The sequence below is a fragment of the Hyla sarda genome, chromosome 4, assembly GCF_029499605.1.
Source record: "Hyla sarda isolate aHylSar1 chromosome 4, aHylSar1.hap1, whole genome shotgun sequence".
Lineage (NCBI taxonomy): Eukaryota > Metazoa > Chordata > Amphibia > Anura > Hylidae > Hyla > Hyla sarda.
The window spans coordinates 23,046,487-23,069,146 of NC_079192.1; the positions used below are offsets into that span (position 1 = coordinate 23,046,487).

Below are 22,660 nucleotides of genomic sequence, written 5' to 3' on the forward strand. Positions count from 1 at the left end.
TGTGGATGTCACTGTTATGGGGGCACTGTGGATGTTATTGTTATGTGAGCACTGTGGATGTCACTGTTATGGGAGCACTGTAGATGTCATTGTTATGGGAGCACTGTGGATGTCACTGTTATGGGAGCACTGTGGATGTCACTGTTATGGGGGCACTGTGGATGTCATTGTTATGGGGGCACTGTGGATGTCATTGTTATGGGGCACTGTGGATGCCACTGTTATGGGGACACTGTGGATGCCACTGTTATGGGGACACTGTGGATGTCACTGTTATGGGAGCACTGTGGATATCACTGTTATGGGGGCACTGTGGATGTCATTGTTATGGGGCACTGTGGATGTCACTGTTATGGGGCACTGTGGATGTCACTGTTATGGGGGCACTGTGGATGTCACTGTTATGGGAGCACTATGGATGTCACTGTTATGGGAGCACTGTGGATGTCACTGTTATGGGAGCACTGTGAATGTCACTGTTATGGGGCACTGTGGATGTTATTGTTATGGGAGCACTGTGAATGTCACTGTTATGGGGGCACTGTGGATGTCACTGTTATGGGAGCACTGTGAATGTCACTGTTATGGGGGCACTGTGGATGTCACTGTTATGGGAGCACTGTGGATGTCACTGTTATGGGGACACTGTGGATGTCATTGTTATGGGGCACTGTGTATGTCATTGTTATGGGGGCACTGTGGATGTCACTGTTATGGGTGCACTGTGGATGTCATTGTTATGGGGGCACTGTGGATGTCACTGTTATGGGGGCACTGTGGATGTCATTGTTATGGGGCACTGTGGATGTCACTGTTATGGGAGCACTGTGGATGTCACTGTTATGGGGCACTGTGGATGTCATTGTTATGGGGCACTGTGGATGTCACTGTTATGGGAGCACTGTGGATGTCACTGTTATGGGGGCACTGTGGATGTCACTGTTATGGGGGCACTGTGGATGTCATTGTTATGGGGCACTGTGGATGTCACTGTTATGGGAGCACTGTGGATGTCACTGTTATGGGGGCACTGTGGATGTCATTGTTATGGGGGCACTGTGGATGTCACTCTTACTGCATATGTCTAGGAATAAAAATGGATATGTTAAATGTTTGGATATATTATACATTTCCAAGTGACTTAAGGATATAAATAATATACATAATAAACAATATACTACAGTACAGTGCAGCATGCCGATAAGGATGTAGATGTAATGAAGTCTTTGTGTAGTCAGGGGGCGCACTTTTTCACTACATTGTCCCAAATAAAGTTTATTGGGGAGATTTATCAAAGCCTGTGTAGAGGGGGGCAGTTGCCAATAGCAACCAATCAGATTGCTTCTTTCAGTTTTGAAAAGGCCTCTAATAATGAAAGTAGCCATCTGATTGGTTGCTATGGGCAACTGCCCACCCTCTACTCTACACAAGTGTTGATGAATCTCCCCCATAGTCCAAGGACTAGAGGAGTCTATGTAATCCGGCCTCCAGTAATCCAGAGACTGCAATACAGTGTGAAGCCCCTTTAAATGGGGGGACCCAGAAAGAGGGCATGACACCCCATAAAGATTACAACCCTGTCCCCACTGACTGTATGTCAGTGTCTCCCAACCAGGGTGCCTCCAGCTGTTGCAAAACTACAACTCCCAGCATGCCCGGACAGCCTTCGGCTGTCCGGGCATGCTGGGAGTTGTAGTTTTGCAACAGCTGGAGGCACCCTGGTTGGGAGACAGAGCTGTATGTGATAGTATGATGAGCAGAAGAATAGGGTCCCCTGATTCTGCCCCCCACTGTTAGTGCCCAGGTCCCAGCTGTATGAGGGGACCCCCTAATCTTTTCTGTCCTCGTGTCCTGTATATGATCTGTAAATGATATATCTGTCCCCTCCATCCTCTGAGGGGTCTCTGCCCCCACTGGGGGTCCAGGCTGTGTGAGTATAATAAGATCTTCACATGACAGGATTAACCATTGTATAGGGCACTAACCACAGCCATGTGTGTGGGGGGCACCTGATACCACCACTAATGTCACCGCTTATAGGGCAAGTGTGCGCCCCCCGCAGGGCGACAGATGGGCCACAGAGGGAGGTGACAGTCACTGCTCATTTATCTGTAACCTCCCTATAGTCATCTATATAGAAAGGTCATGTGTGTTATTACCATGTGTATGCTATTATTTATCTATTATCCCTGTATTATATATATATTATCTATTATCCCTGTATTATATATGTATTATCTATCTATTATCCCTGTATTATATATGTATTATCTATCTATTATATATGTATTATCTATTATCCCTGTATTATATATGTATTATCTATTATCCCTGTATTATATATATATATTATCTATCTATCTATTATCTATGTATTATATATGTATTATCTATCTATTATATATGTATTATATATGTATTATCTATGTATTATATATGTATTATCTATCTATCTATCTATTATATATGTATTATATATGTATTATCTATTATCTATGTATTATCTATCTATTATATATGTATTATATATGTATTATCTATTTTATATGTATTATCTATCTATTATCTATGTATTATCTATCTATTATATATGTATTATCTATCTATTATATATGTATTATCTATCATATATGTATTATATATGTATTATCTATCTATTATATATGTATTATATATGTATTATCTATCTATTATATATGTATTATCTATCTATTATATATGTATTATATATGTATTATCTATTTTATATGTATTATCTATCTGTTATCTATGTATTATCTATCTATTATATATGTATTATATATTTATTATCTATCTATTATATATGTATTATCTATCATATATGTATTATATATGTATTATCTATCATATATGTATTATATATGTATTATCTATCTATTATGTATGTATTATCTATCTATTATCCCTGTATTATATATGTATTATCTATCTATTATATATGAATTATCTATCATAAATGTATTATATATGTATTATCTATCATAAATGTATTATATATGGATTATCTATCTATTATATATGTATTATATATGGATTATCTATCTATTATATATGTATTATATATGGATTATCTATGTATTATATATGTATTATCTATCTATCTATTATGTATGTATTATCTATCTATTATATATGTATTATCTATTATATATGTATTATATATGTATTATCTATCTATTATATATGTATTATATATGTATTATCTATCTATTATATATGTATTATCTATTATATATGTATTATCTATCTATTATATATGTATTATATATGTATTATCTATCTATTTTATATGTATTATCTATCTATTATATATGTATTATCTATCTATTATATATGTATTATATATCTATTATCTATCTATTATATATGTATTATCTATTATATATGTATTATCTATTATATATGTATTATATATGTATTATCTATCTATTATATATGTATTATATATGTATTATCTATCTATTATATATGTATTATATATCTATTATATATGTATTATATATCTATTATCTATTATATATGTATTATCTATTATATATGTATAATCTATTATCCTTGTATTATATATGCATTATCTAAATCATATCTCTCTCTCTCATATCTATCATCTATCTATCTCATATCTATCTATCTATCTATCTATCTATCTATCTATCTATCTATCTATCATGTATCTATCTCATATCTATCTATCTCATATCTATCTATCTATCTATCTATCTCATATCTATCTATCTATCCTATATCTATCTATCTATCTCATATCTATCTATCTATCTCATATCTATCTATCTATCTATCTATCTATCTATCCTATATCTATCTATCTATCTCATATCTATCTCATATCTATCTATCTATCTATCTCATATCTATCTATCTATCTTTCCTGTATCTATCTATCTATCTATCTATCTATCTATCTATCTATCTCATATCTATCTCATATCTATCTATCTATCTATCTATCTCATATCTATCTATCTATCTATCTATCTCATATCTATCTATCTATCTATCTATCTATCTATCTCTTTATCTATCTATCTATCCTATATCTATCTATCCTCTCCCTGCCCCATCAGGTCCCGGTGTGTCCCCTCAGTCTGGAGGGTATATACATTGTGTAGTGGTGATATATATGGGTGGGCTCTGAGCAGCCTCCCCCGGCCCACGCCCTGTCTGAGATCTCCATACAGGAGGCGGCTCTAGGACCGCGGGGCTGCGCTCCTCTCCTTTGTCTTCCAGCTGATCCAGCGCCGGCTCCGCTCCCAGCTGCTCTCTATATATGTATGTATTGTATATTACACTGTACTGCCTTATATCATCTATCCATATGTATTGTACATAGCTCTGCCTTGTATCTGTTCTGCATGCTCTGTTATTACAGCGATCTCTGTATAATGCAGATGTGCTGCTCTCCTCTGTATATACCTGTATATTATGTATGTCAATAGTTATACATGGCAGATGTTCACCTACACATCTCTACTCTCCAATGCAGTGCTTCCCAACCAGGGTGCCTCCAGCTGTTGCAAAACTACAACTCACCAGCATGTCCGGATGCTGGGAGTTGTAGTTTTGTAACAGCTGGGGGCACCCTGGTTGGGAAACACTGCTCCAATGTGACTGGTATAGATGGAGGAGCAGTGCTGCTACAGTGTGTTGTATTCCTGCCCCTGCACATCCTCCATATAACCTCATCTGGACTGTACAGTCTATTGTCTCTCTATATAATATATATATATATACAGCTACCCCATAGTATGCCCCTGTAAGTCTCCTCACTGTCCATGTATTGACTGCTCATTCTTCTGTATCCTGCCCCTGTAGATATACTGTTCTGCCTCTGGCCCTGCTCAAAGTCCTCACCCAAATTGGAGTTTTGCTGCTCTCTATCAACGTGTATTTTCCTATATATTCTGCTTCAATATATTGCTACATCAGTGTTTCCCAACTGGGGTGCCTCCAGCTGTTGCAAAACTACAACTCTCAGCATGCCCGGACAGCCAACGGCTGTCCGGGCATTGCTGGGAGTTGTAGTTTTGCAACAGCTGGAGGCACCGCAGTTGGGAAACTGCATGCTACTTTGTCAACATATTCTATTTATCCATATATCTCTATACACTGCCCATATATTTATATATCCTATATATCTTCTTACTGTCCATATATCTCTATACACTGCCCATATATTTATATATCCTATATATCTTCTTACTGTCCATATATCTCTATACACTGCCCATATATTTATATATCCTATATATCTTCTTACTGTCCATATATCTCTATACACTGCCCATATATTTATATATCCTATATATCTCCCTACTATCCATATATCTCTATACACTGCCCATATATTTATATATCCTATATATCTTCTTACTATCCATATATCTCTATACACTGCCCATATATTTATATATCCTATATATCTCCCTACTATCCATATATCTCTATACACTGCCCATATATTTATATATCCTATATATCTCCTTACTATCCATATATCTCTATACACTGCCCATATATTTATTTATCCTGTATATCTCCCTACTATCCATATATCTCTATACACTGCCCATATATCTGTCCCATATATTTATATATCCTATATATATCCTTACTATCCATATATCTCTATACACTGCCCATATATTTATATATCCTATATATCTCCCTACTATCCATATATCTCTATACACTATCCATATATCTCTATACACTGCCCATATATTTATATATCCTATATATCTCCCTACTATCCATATATCTCTATACACTATCCATATATCTCTATACACTGCCCATATATTTATATATCCTATATATCTCCCTACTATCCATATATCTCTATACACTATCCATATATCTCTATACACTGCCCATATATTTATATATCCTATATATCTCCCTACTATCCATATATCTCTATACACTGCCCATATATTTATATATCCTATATATCTCCCTACTATCCATATATCTCTATACACTACCCATATATTTATATATCCTATATATCTCCCTACTATCCATATATCTCTATACACTGCCCATATATTTATATATCCTATATATCTCCTTACTATCCATATATCTCTATACACTGCCCATATATTTATATATCCTATATATCTCCCTACTATCCATATATCTCTATACACTGCTCATATATTTATATATCCTATATATCTCCTTACTATCCATATATCTCTATACACTGCTCATGTATTTATTTATCCTGTATATCTCCCTACTATCCATATATCTCTATACACTGCCCATATATGTGTCCCATATATTTATATATCCTATATATCTCCCTACTATCCATATATCTCTATACACTGCCCATATATCTGTCCCATATATTTATATATCCTATATATATCCTTACTATCCATATATCTCTATACACTGCCCATATATTTATATATCCTATATATCTCCTTACTATCCATATATCTCTATACACTGCCCATATATTTATATATCCTATATATCTCCCTACTATCCATATATCTCTATACACTGCTCATATATTTATATATCCTATATATCTCCTTACTATCCATATATCTCTATACACTGCCCATATATTTATATATCCTATATATCTCCTTACTATCCATATATCTCTATACACTGCCCATATATTTATATATCTCCTTACTATCCATATATCTCTATACACTGCTCATATATTTATATATCCTAGATATCTCCTTACTATCCATATATCTCTATACACTGCCCATATATTTATATATCCTATATATCTCCTTACTATCCATATATCTCTATACACTGCCCATATATTTATATATCCTATATATCTCCTTACTATCCATATATCTCTATACACTGCCCATATATTTATATATCCTATATATCTCCCTACTATCCATATATCTCTATACACTGCCCATATATTTATATATCCTATATATCTCCTTACTATCCATATATCTCTATACACTGCCCATATATTTATATATCCTATATATTTCCTTACTATCCATATATCTCTATACACTGCTCATGTATTTATTTATCCTGTATATCTCCCTACTATCCATATATCTCTATACACTGCCCATATATTTATATATCCTATATATCTCCCTACTATCCATATATCTCTATACACTGCCCATATATTTATATATCCTATATATCTCCTTACTATCCATATATCTCTATACACTGCCCATATATTTATATATCTCCTTACTATCCATATATCTCTATAAACTGCCCATATATTTATTTATCCTGTATATCTCCCTACTATCCATATATCTCTATACACTGCCCATATATTTATATATCCTATATATCTCCTTACTATCCATATATCTCTATACACTGCCCATATATTTATATATCCTATATATCTCCCTACTATCCATATATCTCTATACACTGCCCATATATTTATATATCCTATATATCTCCCTACTATCCATATATCTCTATACACTGCCCATATATTTATATATCTCCTTACTATCCATATATCTCTATACACTGCCCATATATTTATATATCCTATATATCTTCTTACTATCCATATATCTCTATACACTGCCCATATATTTATATATCCTATATATCTCCCTACTATCCATATATATATCTCTGTATATGATCTCTATACTGTCCCTATATATCTGTATATGATCTCTATATTTCTCTATACTGTCCCTATGTATCTGTATATGATCTCTATATTGTTCTATACTGTCCCTATGTATCTGTATATGATCTCTATATTTCTCTATACTGCCCCTATATATCTGTATACGATCTCTATACTGTCCCTATGTATCTGTATATGATCTCTATATTGCTCTATACTGTCCCCATATATCTGTATATGATCTCTATATTTCTCTATACTGTCCCTATGTATCTGTATATGATCTCTATATTGCTCTATAATGTCCCCATATATCTGTATATGATCTCTATACTGTCCCTATGTATCTGTATATGATCTCTATATTGTTCTATACTGTCCCTATGTATCTGTATATGATCTCTATATTTCTCTATACTGTCCCTATATATCTGTATATGATCTCTATACTGTCCCTATGTATCTGTATAGGATCTCTATATTGCTCTATACTGTCCCCATATATCTGTATATGATCTCTATATTTCTCTATACTGTCCCTATGTATCTGTATATGATCTCTATATTGCTCTATACTGTCCCCATATATCTGTATATGATCTCTATACTGTCCCTATATATCTGTATATGATCTCTATATTTCTCTATACTGTCCCTATGTATCTGTATATGATCTCTATATTGTTCTATACTGTCCCTATGTATCTGTATATGATCTCTATATTTCTCTATACTGTCCCTATATATCTGTATATGATCTCTATATTTCTCTATACTGTCCCTATGTATCTGTATATTATCTCTATACTGTCCCTATATATCTGTATATGATCTCTATACTGTCCCTATGTATCTGTATATGATCTCTATACTGTCCCCATATATCTGTATATGATCTCTATATTGCTCTATACTGTCCATATATATTTATCTGTAAATGATCTCTACATCACTCTATACTGTCCCTATATATCTGTATATGATCTCTACATCACTCTATACTGTCCCTATATATCTGTATATGATCTCTATATTTCTCTATACTGTCCCTATATATCTGTATATGATCTCTATATTTCTCTATACTGTCCCTATGTATCTGTATATGATCTCTATACTGTCCCTATATATCTGTATATGATCTCTATACTGTCCCTATATATCTGTATATGATCTCTATATTGCTCTATACTCTCCCTATATATATGTATATGATCTATATATTGCTCTATACAGTCCCTATGTATCTGTATATGATCTCTATACTGTCCCTATATATCTGTATATGATCTCAATACTGTCCCCATATATCTGTATATGATCTCTATACTGTCCCTATATATCTGTATATGATCTCTATACTGTCCCTATATATCTGTATATGATCTCTATATTTCTCTATACTGTCCCTATGTATCTGTATATGATCTCTATACTGTCCCTATATATCTGTATATGATCTCTATACTGTCCCTATATATCTGTATATGATCTCTATATTGCTCTATACTCTCCCTATATAGATGTATATGATCTCTATATTGCTCTATACAGTCCCTATGTATCTGTATATGATCTCTATACTGTCCCTATATATCTGTATATGATCTCAATACTGTCCCCATATATCTGTATATGATCTCAATACTGTCCCTATATATCTGTATATGATTTCTATACTGTCCCTATGTATCTGTATATGATCTCTATATTTCTCTATACTCTCCCTATATATCTGTATATGATCTCTATACTGTCCCCATATATCTGTATATGATCTCTATATTGCTCTATACTGTCCCTATATATCTGTATATGATATCTATATTGCTCTATACAGTCCCTATATATCTGTATATGATCTCTATACTGTCCCCATATATCTGTATATGATCTCTACATCACTCTATACTGTCCCTATATATCTGTATATGATCTCTATATTTATCTACACTGTCCCTATATATCTGTATATGATCTCTATACTGTCCCTATATATCTGTATATGATCTATATACTGTCCCTATGTATCTGAATATGATCTCTATATTTCTCTATACTGTCCCTATGTATCTGTATATGATCTCTATACTGTCCCTATATATCTGTATATGATCTCTATACTGTCCTTATATATATGTATATGATCTCTATACTGTCCCCATATATCTGTATATGATCTCTATATTGCTCTATACTGTCCCTATATATCTGTATATGATCTCTATACTGTCCCTATATATCTGTATATGATCTCTATATTTCTCTATACTGTCCCTATGTATCTATATATGATCTCTATATTTCTCTATACTGTCCCTATGTATCCGTTTATGATCTCTTTACTGTCCCCATATATCTGTATATGATCTCTATATTTCTCTATACTGTCCCTATGTATCTGTTTATGATCTCGATACTGTCCCTATGTATCTGTATATGATCTCTATACTGTCGCTATATATCTGTATATGATCTCTATACTGTCCCTATGTATCTGTATATGATCTCTATATTGCTCTATACTCTCCCTATATATCTGTATATGATCTCTATATTGCTCTATACTGTCCCCATATATCTGTATATGATCTCTATACTGTCCCTATATATCTGTAGATGATCTCAATACTGTCCCCATATATCTGTATATGATCTATATACTGTCCCTATGTATCTGTATCTGATCTCTATATTTCTCTATACTGTCCCTATGTATCTGTATATGATCTCTATACTGTCCCTATATATCTGTATATGATCTCTATACTGTCCCAATATATATGTATATGATCTCTATACTGTCCCCATATATCTGTATATGATCTCTATATTGCTCTATACTGTCCCTATATATCTGTATATGATCTCTATACTGTCCCTATATATCTGTATATGATCTCTATATTTCTCTATACTGTCCCTATGTATCTGTATATGATCTCTATATTTCTCTATACTGTCCCTATGTATCCGTTTATGATCTCTATACTGTCCCCATATATCTGTATATGGTCTCTATATTTCTCTATACTGTCCCTATGTATCTGTTTATGATCTCGATACTGTCCCTATGTATCTGTATATGATCTCTATACTGTCCCTATATATCTGTATATGATCTCTATACTGTCCCTATGTATCTGTATATGATCTCTATATTGCTCTATACTGTCCCCATATATCTGTATATGATCTCTATATTTCTCTATACTGTCCCTATGTATCTGTATATGATCTCTATATTGCTCTATACTGTCCCCATATATCTGTATATGATCTCTATACTGTCCCTATGTATCTGTATATGATCTCTATATTGTTCTATACTGTCCCTATGTATCTGTATATGATCTCTATATTTCTCTATACTGTCCCTATATATCTGTATATGATCTCTATACTGTCCCTATGTATCTGTATATGATCTCTATATTGCTCTATACTGTCCCCATATATCTGTATATGATCTCTATATTTCTCTATACTGTCCCTATGTATCTGTATATGATCTCTATATTGCTCTATACTGTCCCCATATATCTGTATATGATCTCTATACTGTCCCTATATATCTGTATATGATCTCTATATTTCTCTATACTGTCCCTATGTATCTGTATATGATCTCTATATTGTTCTATACTGTCCCTATGTATCTGTATATGATCTCTATATTTCTCTATACTGTCCCTATATATCTGTATATGATCTCTATATTTCTCTATACTGTCCCTATGTATCTGTACATGATCTATATACTGTCCCTATATATCTGTATATGATCTCTATACTGTCCCTATGTATCTGTATATGATCTCTATACTGTCCCCATATATCTGTATATGATCTCTATATTGCTCTATACTGTCCATATATATTTATCTGTAAATGATCTCTACATCACTCTATACTGTCCCTATATATCTGTATATGATCTCTACATCACTCTATACTGTCCCTATATATCTGTATATGATCTCTATATTTCTCTATACTGTCCCTATATATCTGTATATGATCTCTATATTTCTCTATACTGTCCCTATGTATCTGTATATGATCTCTATACTGTCCCTATATATATGTATATGATCTCTATACTGTCCCTATATATCTGTATATGATCTCTATATTGCTCTATACTCTCCCTATATATATGTATATGATCTATATATTGCTCTATACAGTCCCTATGTATCTGTATATGATCTCTATACTGTCCCTATATATCTGTATATGATCTCAATACTGTCCCCATATATCTGTATATGATCTCTATACTGTCCCTATATATCTGTATATGATCTCTATACTGTCCCTATATATCTGTATATGATCTCTATATTTCTCTATACTGTCCCTATGTATCTGTATATGATCTCTATACTGTCCCTATATATCTGTATATGATCTCTATACTGTCCCTATATATATCTGTATATGATCTCTATATTGCTCTATACTCTCCCTATATATATGTATATGATCTCTATATTGCTCTATACAGTCCCTATGTATCTGTATATGATCTCTATACTGTCCCTATATATCTGTATATGATCTCAATATTGCTCTATACTGTCCCTATGTATCTGTATATGATCTCTATACTGTCCCTATGTATCTGTATATGATCTCTATACTGTCCCTATATATCTGTATATGATCTCAATACTGTCCCCATATATCTGTATATGATCTCAATACTGTCCCTATATATCTGTATATGATTTCTATACTGTCCCTATGTATCTGTATATGATCTCTATATTTCTCTATATTCTCCCTATATATCTGTATACGATCTCTATACTGTCCCCATATATCTGTATATGATCTCTATATTGCTCTATACTGTCCCTATATATCTGTATATGATCTCTATATTGCTCTATACAGTCCCTATATATCTGTATATGATCTCTATACTGTCCCCATATATCTGTATATGATCTCTATATTGCTCTATACTGTCCCTATATATCTGTATATGATCTCTACATCACTCTATACTGTCCCTATATATCTGTATATGATCTCTATATTTATCTACACTGTCCCTATATATCTGTATATGATCTCTATACTGTCCCTATATATCTGTATATGATCTATATACTGTCCCTATGTATCTGAATATGATCTCTATATTTCTCTATACTGTCCCTATGTATCTGTATATGATCTCTATACTGTCCCTATATATCTGTATATGATCTCTATACTGTCCCTATATATCTGTATATGATCTCTATACTGTCCCTATATATATGTATATGATCTCTATACTGTCCCCATATATCTGTATATGAATCTCTATATTGCTCTATACTGTCCCTATATATCTGTATATGATCTCTATACTGTCCCTATATATCTGTATATGATCTCTATATTTCTCTATACTGTCCCTATGTATCTGTATATGATCTCTATATTTCTCTATACTGTCCCTATGTGTCTGTATACGATCTCTATACTGTCCCTATATATCTGTATATGATCTCTATACTGTCCCTATGTATCTGTATATGATCTCTATACTGTCCCTATGTATCTGTATATGATCTCTATACTGTCCCTATGTATCTGTATATGATCTCTATACTGTCCCTATGTATCTGTATATGATCTCTATACTGTCCCTATGTATCTGTATATGATCTCTATACCGTCCCCATATATCTGTATATGATCTCTATATTGCTCTATACAGTCCCTATATATCTGTATATGATCTCTATACTGTCCCTATATATCTGTATATGATCTCTATATTTCTCTATACTGTCCCTATGTATCTGTATATGATTTCTATATTGCTCTATACAGTCCCTATATATCTGTATATGATCTCTATACTGTCCCTATATATCTGTATATGATCTCTATACTGTCCCCATATATCTGTATATGATCTCTATACTGTCCCTATATATCTGTATATGATCTCTATACTGTCCCTATGTATCTGTATATGATCTCTATATTGCTCTATACTTTCCCTATGTATCTGTATATGATCTCTATACTGTCCCCATATATCTGTATATGATCTCTATATTGCTCTATACTGTCCCTATGTATCTGTATATGATCTATATACTGTCCCTATATATCTGTATATGATCTCTATACTGTCCCCCATATTTCTGTATATGATCTCTATATTGTTCTATACTGTCCCCATATATCTGTATATGATCTCTATATTGTTCTATACTGTCCCTATGTGTCTGTATATGATCTCTATACTGTCCCTATATATCTGTATATGATCTCTATACTGTCCCCATATATCTGTATATGATATCTATATTTCTCTATACTGTCCCTATGTATCTGTATATGATCTCTATACTGTCCCTATATATCTGTATATGATCTCTATACTGTCCCCATATATCTGTATATGATATCTATATTTCTCTATTACTGTCCCTATGTATCTGTTTATGATCTCGATACTGTCCCTATGTATCTGTATATGATCTCTATACTGCCCCTATATATCTGTATATGATCTCTATACTGTCCCTATGTATCTGTATATGATCTCTATATTGCTCTATACTCTCCCTATATATCTGTATATGATCTCTATATTGCTCTATACTGTCCCCATATATCTGTATATGATCTCTATACTGTCCCTATATATCTGTAGATGATCTCAATACTGTCCCCATATATCTGTATATGATCTCTATACTGCCCCTATATATCTGTATATGATCTATATACTGTCCCTATGTATCTGTATATGATCTCTATATTTCTCTATACTGTCCCTATGTGTCTGTATACGATCTCTATACTGTCCCTATATATCTGTATATGATCTCTATACTGTCCCTATGTATCTGTATATGATCTCTATACTGTCCCTATGTATCTGTATATGATCTCTATACTGTCCCTATGTATCTGTATATGATCTCTATACTGTCCCTATGTATCTGTATATGATCTCTATACTGTCCCTATGTATCTGTATATGATCTCTATACCGTCCCCATATATCTGTATATGATCTCTATATTGCTCTATACAGTCCCTATATATCTGTATATGATCTCTATACTGTCCCTATATATCTGTATATGATCTCTATATTTCTCTATACTGTCCCTATGTATCTGTATATGATTTCTATATTGCTCTATACAGTCCCTATATATCTGTATATGATCTCTATACTGTCCCTATATATCTGTATATGATCTCTATACTGTCCCCATATATCTGTATATGATCTCTATACTGTCCCTATATATCTGTATATGATCTCTATACTGTCCCTATGTATCTGTATATGATCTCTATATTGCTCTATACTTTCCCTATGTATCTGTATATGATCTCTATACTGTCCCCATATATCTGTATATGATCTCTATATTGCTCTATACTGTCCCTATGTATCTGTATATGATCTCTATACTGTCCCTATATATCTGTATATGATCTCTATACTGTCCCCATATTTCTGTATATGATCTCTATATTGTTCTATACTGTCCCCATATATCTGTATATGATCTCTATATTGTTCTATACTGTCCCCATATATCTGTATAAGATCTCTATACTGTCCCTATATATCTGTATATGGTCTCTATACTTTCCCCATATATCTGTATATGATCTCTATATTGCTCTATACTGTCCCTATATATCTGTATATGATCTCTATATTTCTATACTGTCCCTATCTATCTGTATATGATCTCTATACTGTCCCTATATATCTGTATATGATCTCTATACTGTCCCCATATATCTGTATATATTCTCTATATTGCTCTATACTGTCCCTATATATCTGTTTATGATCTCGATACTGTCCCTATGTATCTGTATATGATCTCTATACTGTCCCTATATATCTGTATATGATCTCTATACTGTCCCTATGTATCTGTATATGATCTCTATACTCTCCCTATATATATGTATATGATCTCTATATTTCTCAATACTGTCCCTATATATCTGTATATGATCTCTATACTGTCCCTATATATCTGTATATGATCTCTATACTGTCCCTATGTATCTGTATATGATCTCTATATTGCTCTATACTCTCCCTATATATCTGTATATGATCTCTATACTGTCCCTATGTATCTGTATATGATCTCTATATTGCTCTATACTCTCCCTATATATCTGTATATGATCTCTTTACTGTCCCTATGTATCTGTATATGATCTCTATATTGTTCTATACTGTCCCCATATATCTGTATATGATCTCTATATTGCTCTATACTGTCCCCATATATCTGTATATGATCTCTATACTGTCCCTATATATCTGTAGATGATCTCAATACTGTCCCCATATATCTGTATATGATCTCTATACTGTCCCTATATATCTGTATATGATCTCTATACTGTCCCTATATATCTGTATATGATCTCTATACTGTCCCTATATATCTGTATATGGTCTCTATACTGTCCCCATATATCTGTATATGATCTCTATATTGCTCTATACTGTCCCTATATATCTGTATATGATCTCTATATTTCTCTATACTGTCCCTATCTATCTGTATATGATCTCTATACTGTCCCTATATATCTGTATATGATCTCTATACTGTCTTCATATATCTGTATATGATCTCTATATTGCTCTATACTGTCCCTATGTATCTGTATAGGATCTCTATACTGTCCCTTTATATCTGTATATGATCTCTATACTGTCCCTATGTATCTGTATATGATCTCTATATTGCTCTATACTCTCCCTATATATCTGTATATGATCTCTATACTGTCCCTATGTATCTGTATATGATCTCTATATTGTTCTATACTGTCCCCATATATCTGTATATGATCTCTATATTGCCCTATACTGTCCCCATATATCTGTATATGATCTCTATACTGTCCCTATATATCTGTAGATGATCTCAATACTGTCCCCATATATCTGTATATGATCTCTATACTGTCCCTATATATCTGTATATGATCTCTATACTGTCCCTATATATCTGTATATGATCTCTATACTGTCCCTATATATCTGTATATGATCTATATACTGTCCCTATGTATCTGTATATGATCTCTATATTTCGCTATACTGTCCCTATGTATCTGTATATGATCTCTATACTGTCCCTATATATCTGTATATGATCTCTATACTGTCCCTATGTATCTGTATATGATCTCTATACTGTCCCCATATATCTGTATATGATCTCTATACTGTCCCTATGTATCTGTATATGATCTCTATACTGTCCCTATGTATCTGTATATGATCTCTATACTGTGCAATCTCTACCAAAGCACAAATAATCAGAGGTCCAGGATCAAGTGGAAAGGCTTCCAAGTTTATTCACACCATAAATGTGATAGCGGTGCAACGTTTCGGCAAACTGCCTTTGTCAAGCAATATATATCTGTATATGATCTCTATATTTATCTACACTGTCCCTATATATCTGTATATGATCTCTATACTGTCCCTATATATCTGTATATGATCTCTATACTGTCCCTATGTATCTGAATATGATCTCTATATTTCTCTATACTGTCCCTATGTATCTGTATATGATCTCTATACTGTCCCTATGTATCTGTATATGATCTATATATCGTCCCCATATATCTGTATATGATCTCTATATTGCGCTATACTCTCCCTATATATCTGTATATGATCTCTATACTGTCCCTATATATCTGTATATGATCTCTATATTTCTCTATACTGTCCCTATGTATCTGTATATGATGAAGAAAAGATTTTTGTGGTACTGACCACTGCGTAGGTTAGGTCTCCCAAATTTAATTAGAAAGAATAATCGTAAAGGGAACCTTTAAAATATTAATTTTAATTTATCCTTAAAAAACGTACAAAAAAACAAAATAATAAATGGTAAATTTTTCTTGACCGCCACCAGTGTATATAATATACTTTTTGTTCAAACAATGTTCATAATTCCGTAATGATTCTGAAAGTTCAAACAATGTTCATAAGTTCCTGTGTGTAAAAGGTCTATTGATCAATCTCAGTATCGGTGCCTATTCACATAGGTGGCCGCTGTGCTTGCGTTATTCTCCTTTTCTTATTTCAGTATGTAATAAACGCATCCACATTGGAATACCAGTACAATACAACAACAATTCCGTAATATATTGCTCATGGTGCTGTGTATAATTGCAATTAATCCCATATTGCTATATGCTTGTTCACATCCATGCCGGTTGCGATATATTTGTTATGCTCCACATGGGTTTGTTCATTAGTACACAGGGTTAGTCGCCATCCCGGGCGTATATCCAACACCCTATATATGCGCTTGTTCACACTCCTGCTAATAGATCGTCAACCTGGGTGTATGTGCAAACCCCTATGTGTGTGCTTGTTCACACTGCTGCCGGTTGATTGCCCTTCTGGGCGTATATCCAACACCTTATGTAGGTGCTCATTCACACTCCTGCTGGTTGTGATATTTGAATAGTTTTCAGATTGAGGTTCTTAAATAAATCGTTTTTTCACCGGCTAAGGCGTATATCCTCCACTGTATAACACTCTCCGATTGGGATTAATTTAAATCACATATAAACATATACGGTCCTAGTTATTCGTCCTCGTATTTATTTTATTTTTGTAATTCTAATATCCACTCTGCGTTATTAAATTTTAGCTTTATGTTCACATTGGTGTATTCATGTCTCAGCCTTTTTTAACCCTCTCCATGAGACATTCACAATCACCACAGCACCTCATTCATACAGTGTTATCTGTTAATTATTATTATATTGAGGTGTATATATTCACTGCACTGAAGAGCTCTATATAGTGAATATTCAGGGTGTAATTCATACACCTCGATTCTTCACTATTACTTATAGTGAGTATATTACTGTATATGTGAGCCCATCAATCATCGCAATACCAATAAATCACCACATGCATATTTCACACAATTTGTAGCCTTTTTGTTACTCATGCACAAATAGATTCAGGTGTGATTGAACAGTTGTATATGAACCTCTGAGTACGTAAAGACTCTGTTCACATTGTATTGCGGTCACACATATTGTTGTGCGTATATGGAGCCAAATGCAGATGTGAGGATATTATCCAGTTTAATATTTTGTGAGATTCAAGCATTAGTAATCATTGATTGTAGTTGTATTCAGTATGCACAGTCTATAATGCGATTGTCAACAATTTATGACCTTTATCATATTGATATATTTAAATATGCACTTATTTCTTTTTTGTTATCCATTTGCATACTTGGTATATTTGATACAAGTGTTCCGTGATTGTTATTCACTTAGTATCATATTTCCTTTCTCACAGGAATCCATTTACACTTTGCATGCATGCATTGCCTTATATATCTTTTTTAAGAGAGGTCAATAGAAAAAAGTGCAAATGGAAAGAAAAACCTGGTGTAGATCAAGGATGCAGTTCACATTGTCTAGGTTCGACGCGTTTCTTTTGACAGGTCTTCAGGAACCATATTAGGCCATTTTCTTTCATCAGAAGTATAGAGCCAGGTTGTTTGATGTCCGGCACTGATGGCGGTCAGCATCTGTATATGATCTCTATATTGCTCTATACAGTCCCTATATACCTGTATATGATCTCTATACTGTCCCTATATATCTGTATATGATCTCTATACTGTCCCCATATATCTGTATATGATCTCTATACTGTCCCTATATATCTGTATATGATCTCTATACTGTCCCCATATATCTGTATATGATCTCTATACTGTCCCTATATATCTGTATATGATCTCTATACTGTCCCCATATATCTGTATATGATCTCTATACTGTCCCTATGTATCTGTATATGATCTCTATATTGCTCTATACTGTCCCTATGTATCTGTATATGATCTCTATACTGTCCCTATATATCTGTATATGATCTCTATATTGCTCTATACTGTCCCTATGTATCTGTATATGATCTCTATACTGTCCCCATATATCTGTATATGATCTCTATACTGTCCCCATATATCTGTATATGATCTCTATACTGTCCCTATGTATCTGTATATGATCTCTATATTGCTCTATACTGTCCCTATGTATCTGTATATGATCTCTATACTGTCCCTATATATCTGTATATGATCTCTATATTGCTCTATACTGTCCCTATGTATCCGTTTATGATCTCTATACTGTCCCCATATATCTGTATATGATCTCTATATTTATCTACACTGTCCCTATATATCTGTATATGATCTCTATACTGTCCCTATATATCTGTATATGATCTCTATACTGTCCCCATATATCTGTATATGATCTCTATATTTCTCTATACTGTCCCTATGTATCTGTATATGATCTCTATATTGTTCTATACTGTCCCTATGTGTCTGTATATGATCTCTATACTGTCCCTATATATCTGTATATGATCTCTATACTGTCCCCATATATCTGTATATGATCTCTATATTGTTCTATACTGTCCCTATGTGTCTGTATATGATCTCTATACTGTCCCTATAGATCTGTATATGATCTCTATACTGTCCCCATATATCTGTATATGATCTATATACTGTCCCTTTATATCTGTATATGATCTATATGCTGTCCCTATGTATCTGTATATGATCTCTATACTGTCCCTATATATCTGTATATGATCTATATACTGTCCCTATGTATCTGTATATGATCTCTTTATTTCGCTATACTGTCCCTATGTATCTGTATATGATCTCTATACTGTCCCTATATATCTGTATATGATCTCTATACTGCCCCTATATATCTGTATATGATCTCTATACTGTCCCCATATATCTGTATATGATCTCTATACTGTCCCTATATATCTGTATATGATCTCTATACTGTCCCCATATATCTGTATATGATCTCTATACTGTCCCTATATATCTGTATATGATCTCTATATTGCTCTATACTGTCCCTATATATCTGTATATGATCTCTATACTGCCCCTATATATCTGTATATGATCTCTATATTTCTCTATACTGTCCCTATGTATCTGTATATGATCTCTATACTGTCCCCATATATCTGTATATGATCTCTATACTGTCCCCCATATATCTGTATATGATCTCTATATTGTTCTATACTGTCCCCATATATCTGTATATGATCTCTATATTGCTCTATACTGTCCCTATATATCTGTATATGATATATATACTGCCCCTATGTATCTGTATATGATCTCTATATTCCTCTATACTGTCCCTATGTATCTGTATATGATCTCTATACTGTCCCTATATATCTGTATATGATCTCTATACTGTCCCCATATATCTGTATATGATCTCTATACTGTCCCTATATATCTGTATATGATCTCTATACTGTCCCTATATATCTGTAAATGATCTCTATACTGTCCCCATATATCTGTATATGATCTCTATACTGTCCCTATATATCTGTATATGATCTCTATACTGTCCCTATATATCTGTATATGATCTCTATACTGTCCCCATATATCTGTATATGATCTCTATACTGTCCCTATATATCTGTCTATGATCTCTATACTGTCCCTATGTATCTGTATATGATCTCTATATTGCTCAATACAGTCCCTAAATATATGTACAGTACAATACTGGCCCCTATAGCCCCTCTATAGTGCTTTGTCCCTATGAATTTGTTTCATTTTTCCTCATTCTGTACCCATTACCCTGTGCTCACTATACAGGTAATGTAGAGTAGTCCTGTATGTGCAGTGTTATCTGTCATGTCCCTACATTGTCCTTTATGTCATACATCTATCATTTCTATAGTCCCCTCCATATACCTCTCTGTATTGTATCAGTTTTGTATATTTTTGCTGAGTTGATTCTCTATTGTCTCTGTATCATCGTTGCTTTGTATCTCTTTACTATCCTGATGTATTATTGTGTCTGTATTTGCAGCCTCTCCTGCACAGAGACCCCCGGCTGTCATGCGCGGCTACAGGTTCGTCCTCCTCTTCTTCCTCCTGACAGATGTTCCAGGAATCCTCAGTGTCGGGGTCAGTGAGGTCCGAAGTTGTGTAGATGCCGCCCGGGAGCTTAGAGAGAGGGGCCTGAGTGACATCCCAGAGGTCCGGACCCCAATATCTGGTATATTAGACATTTATATGGCACCGTTATTGCTATATCTGTATCTATAGTGTGTATACATATGAACACACATATACTGTATTAACTTTAGTGCAGTGCCATTGTCTATCTCACCCGTAACCATCTATGTATCTGTAACCCATAGCTATCTATCTATCTACCTATCGCTTATCTATCTAGCTATCTGTCTGTCTTTCTGTCAGTCTGCCTATCATCTCTTTATCTTTCCAATATCTATCTATCTATCTCATATCTATATATCTAATCTATCTATCTCATATCTATATATCTAATCTATCTATCTCATATCTATATATCTAATCTATCTATCTCATATCTATCTCATATCTATCTATCTCATATCTATCTCATATCTATCTATCTCATATCTATCTATATCATCTCTTTATCTTTCCAATATCTATCTATCTCATATCTATCTATCTCATATCTATCTCATATCTATCTATCTCTCTATCTCATATCTATCTATCTCTCTATCTCATATCTATCTATCTCTCTATCTATCTCATATCTATCTCATATCTATCTATCTCTCTATCTCATATCTATCTATCTCTCTATCTATCTCATATCTATCTCATATCTATCTCATATCTATCTCATATCTATCTATCTCTCTATCTATCTCATATCTATCTATCTCTCTATCTCATATCTATCTATCTCTCTATCTATCTCATATCTATCTCATATCTATCTCATATCTATCTCATATCTATCTCATATCTATCTATCTCTCTATCTATCTCATATCTATCTCATATCTATCTCATATCTATCTCATATCTATCTCATATCTATCTA

General features: G+C 33.4%; 1 protein-coding gene across 7 annotated transcripts in view; it reads left to right on the top strand.

Annotated features, from left to right (window-relative positions):
- The window catches only part of GPC2 (glypican 2), a 90,736-nt gene that overhangs the window by 16,523 nt on the left and 51,553 nt on the right, over positions 1-22,660 (top strand). For 3 of the 7 annotated variants that reach the window (XM_056570149.1, XM_056570150.1, XM_056570155.1), the window contains exon 2: positions 21,644-21,832. In XM_056570149.1, coding sequence (XP_056426124.1) covers positions 21,644-21,832 — 189 coding nt within the window. Of the gene's footprint in view, positions 1-1,705; positions 1,931-4,106; positions 4,312-4,857; positions 4,927-21,643; positions 21,833-22,660 lie in introns of those variants that run through there. The other 4 variants (XM_056570152.1, XM_056570151.1, XM_056570153.1 and 1 more) reach the window with 4 other exon arrangements.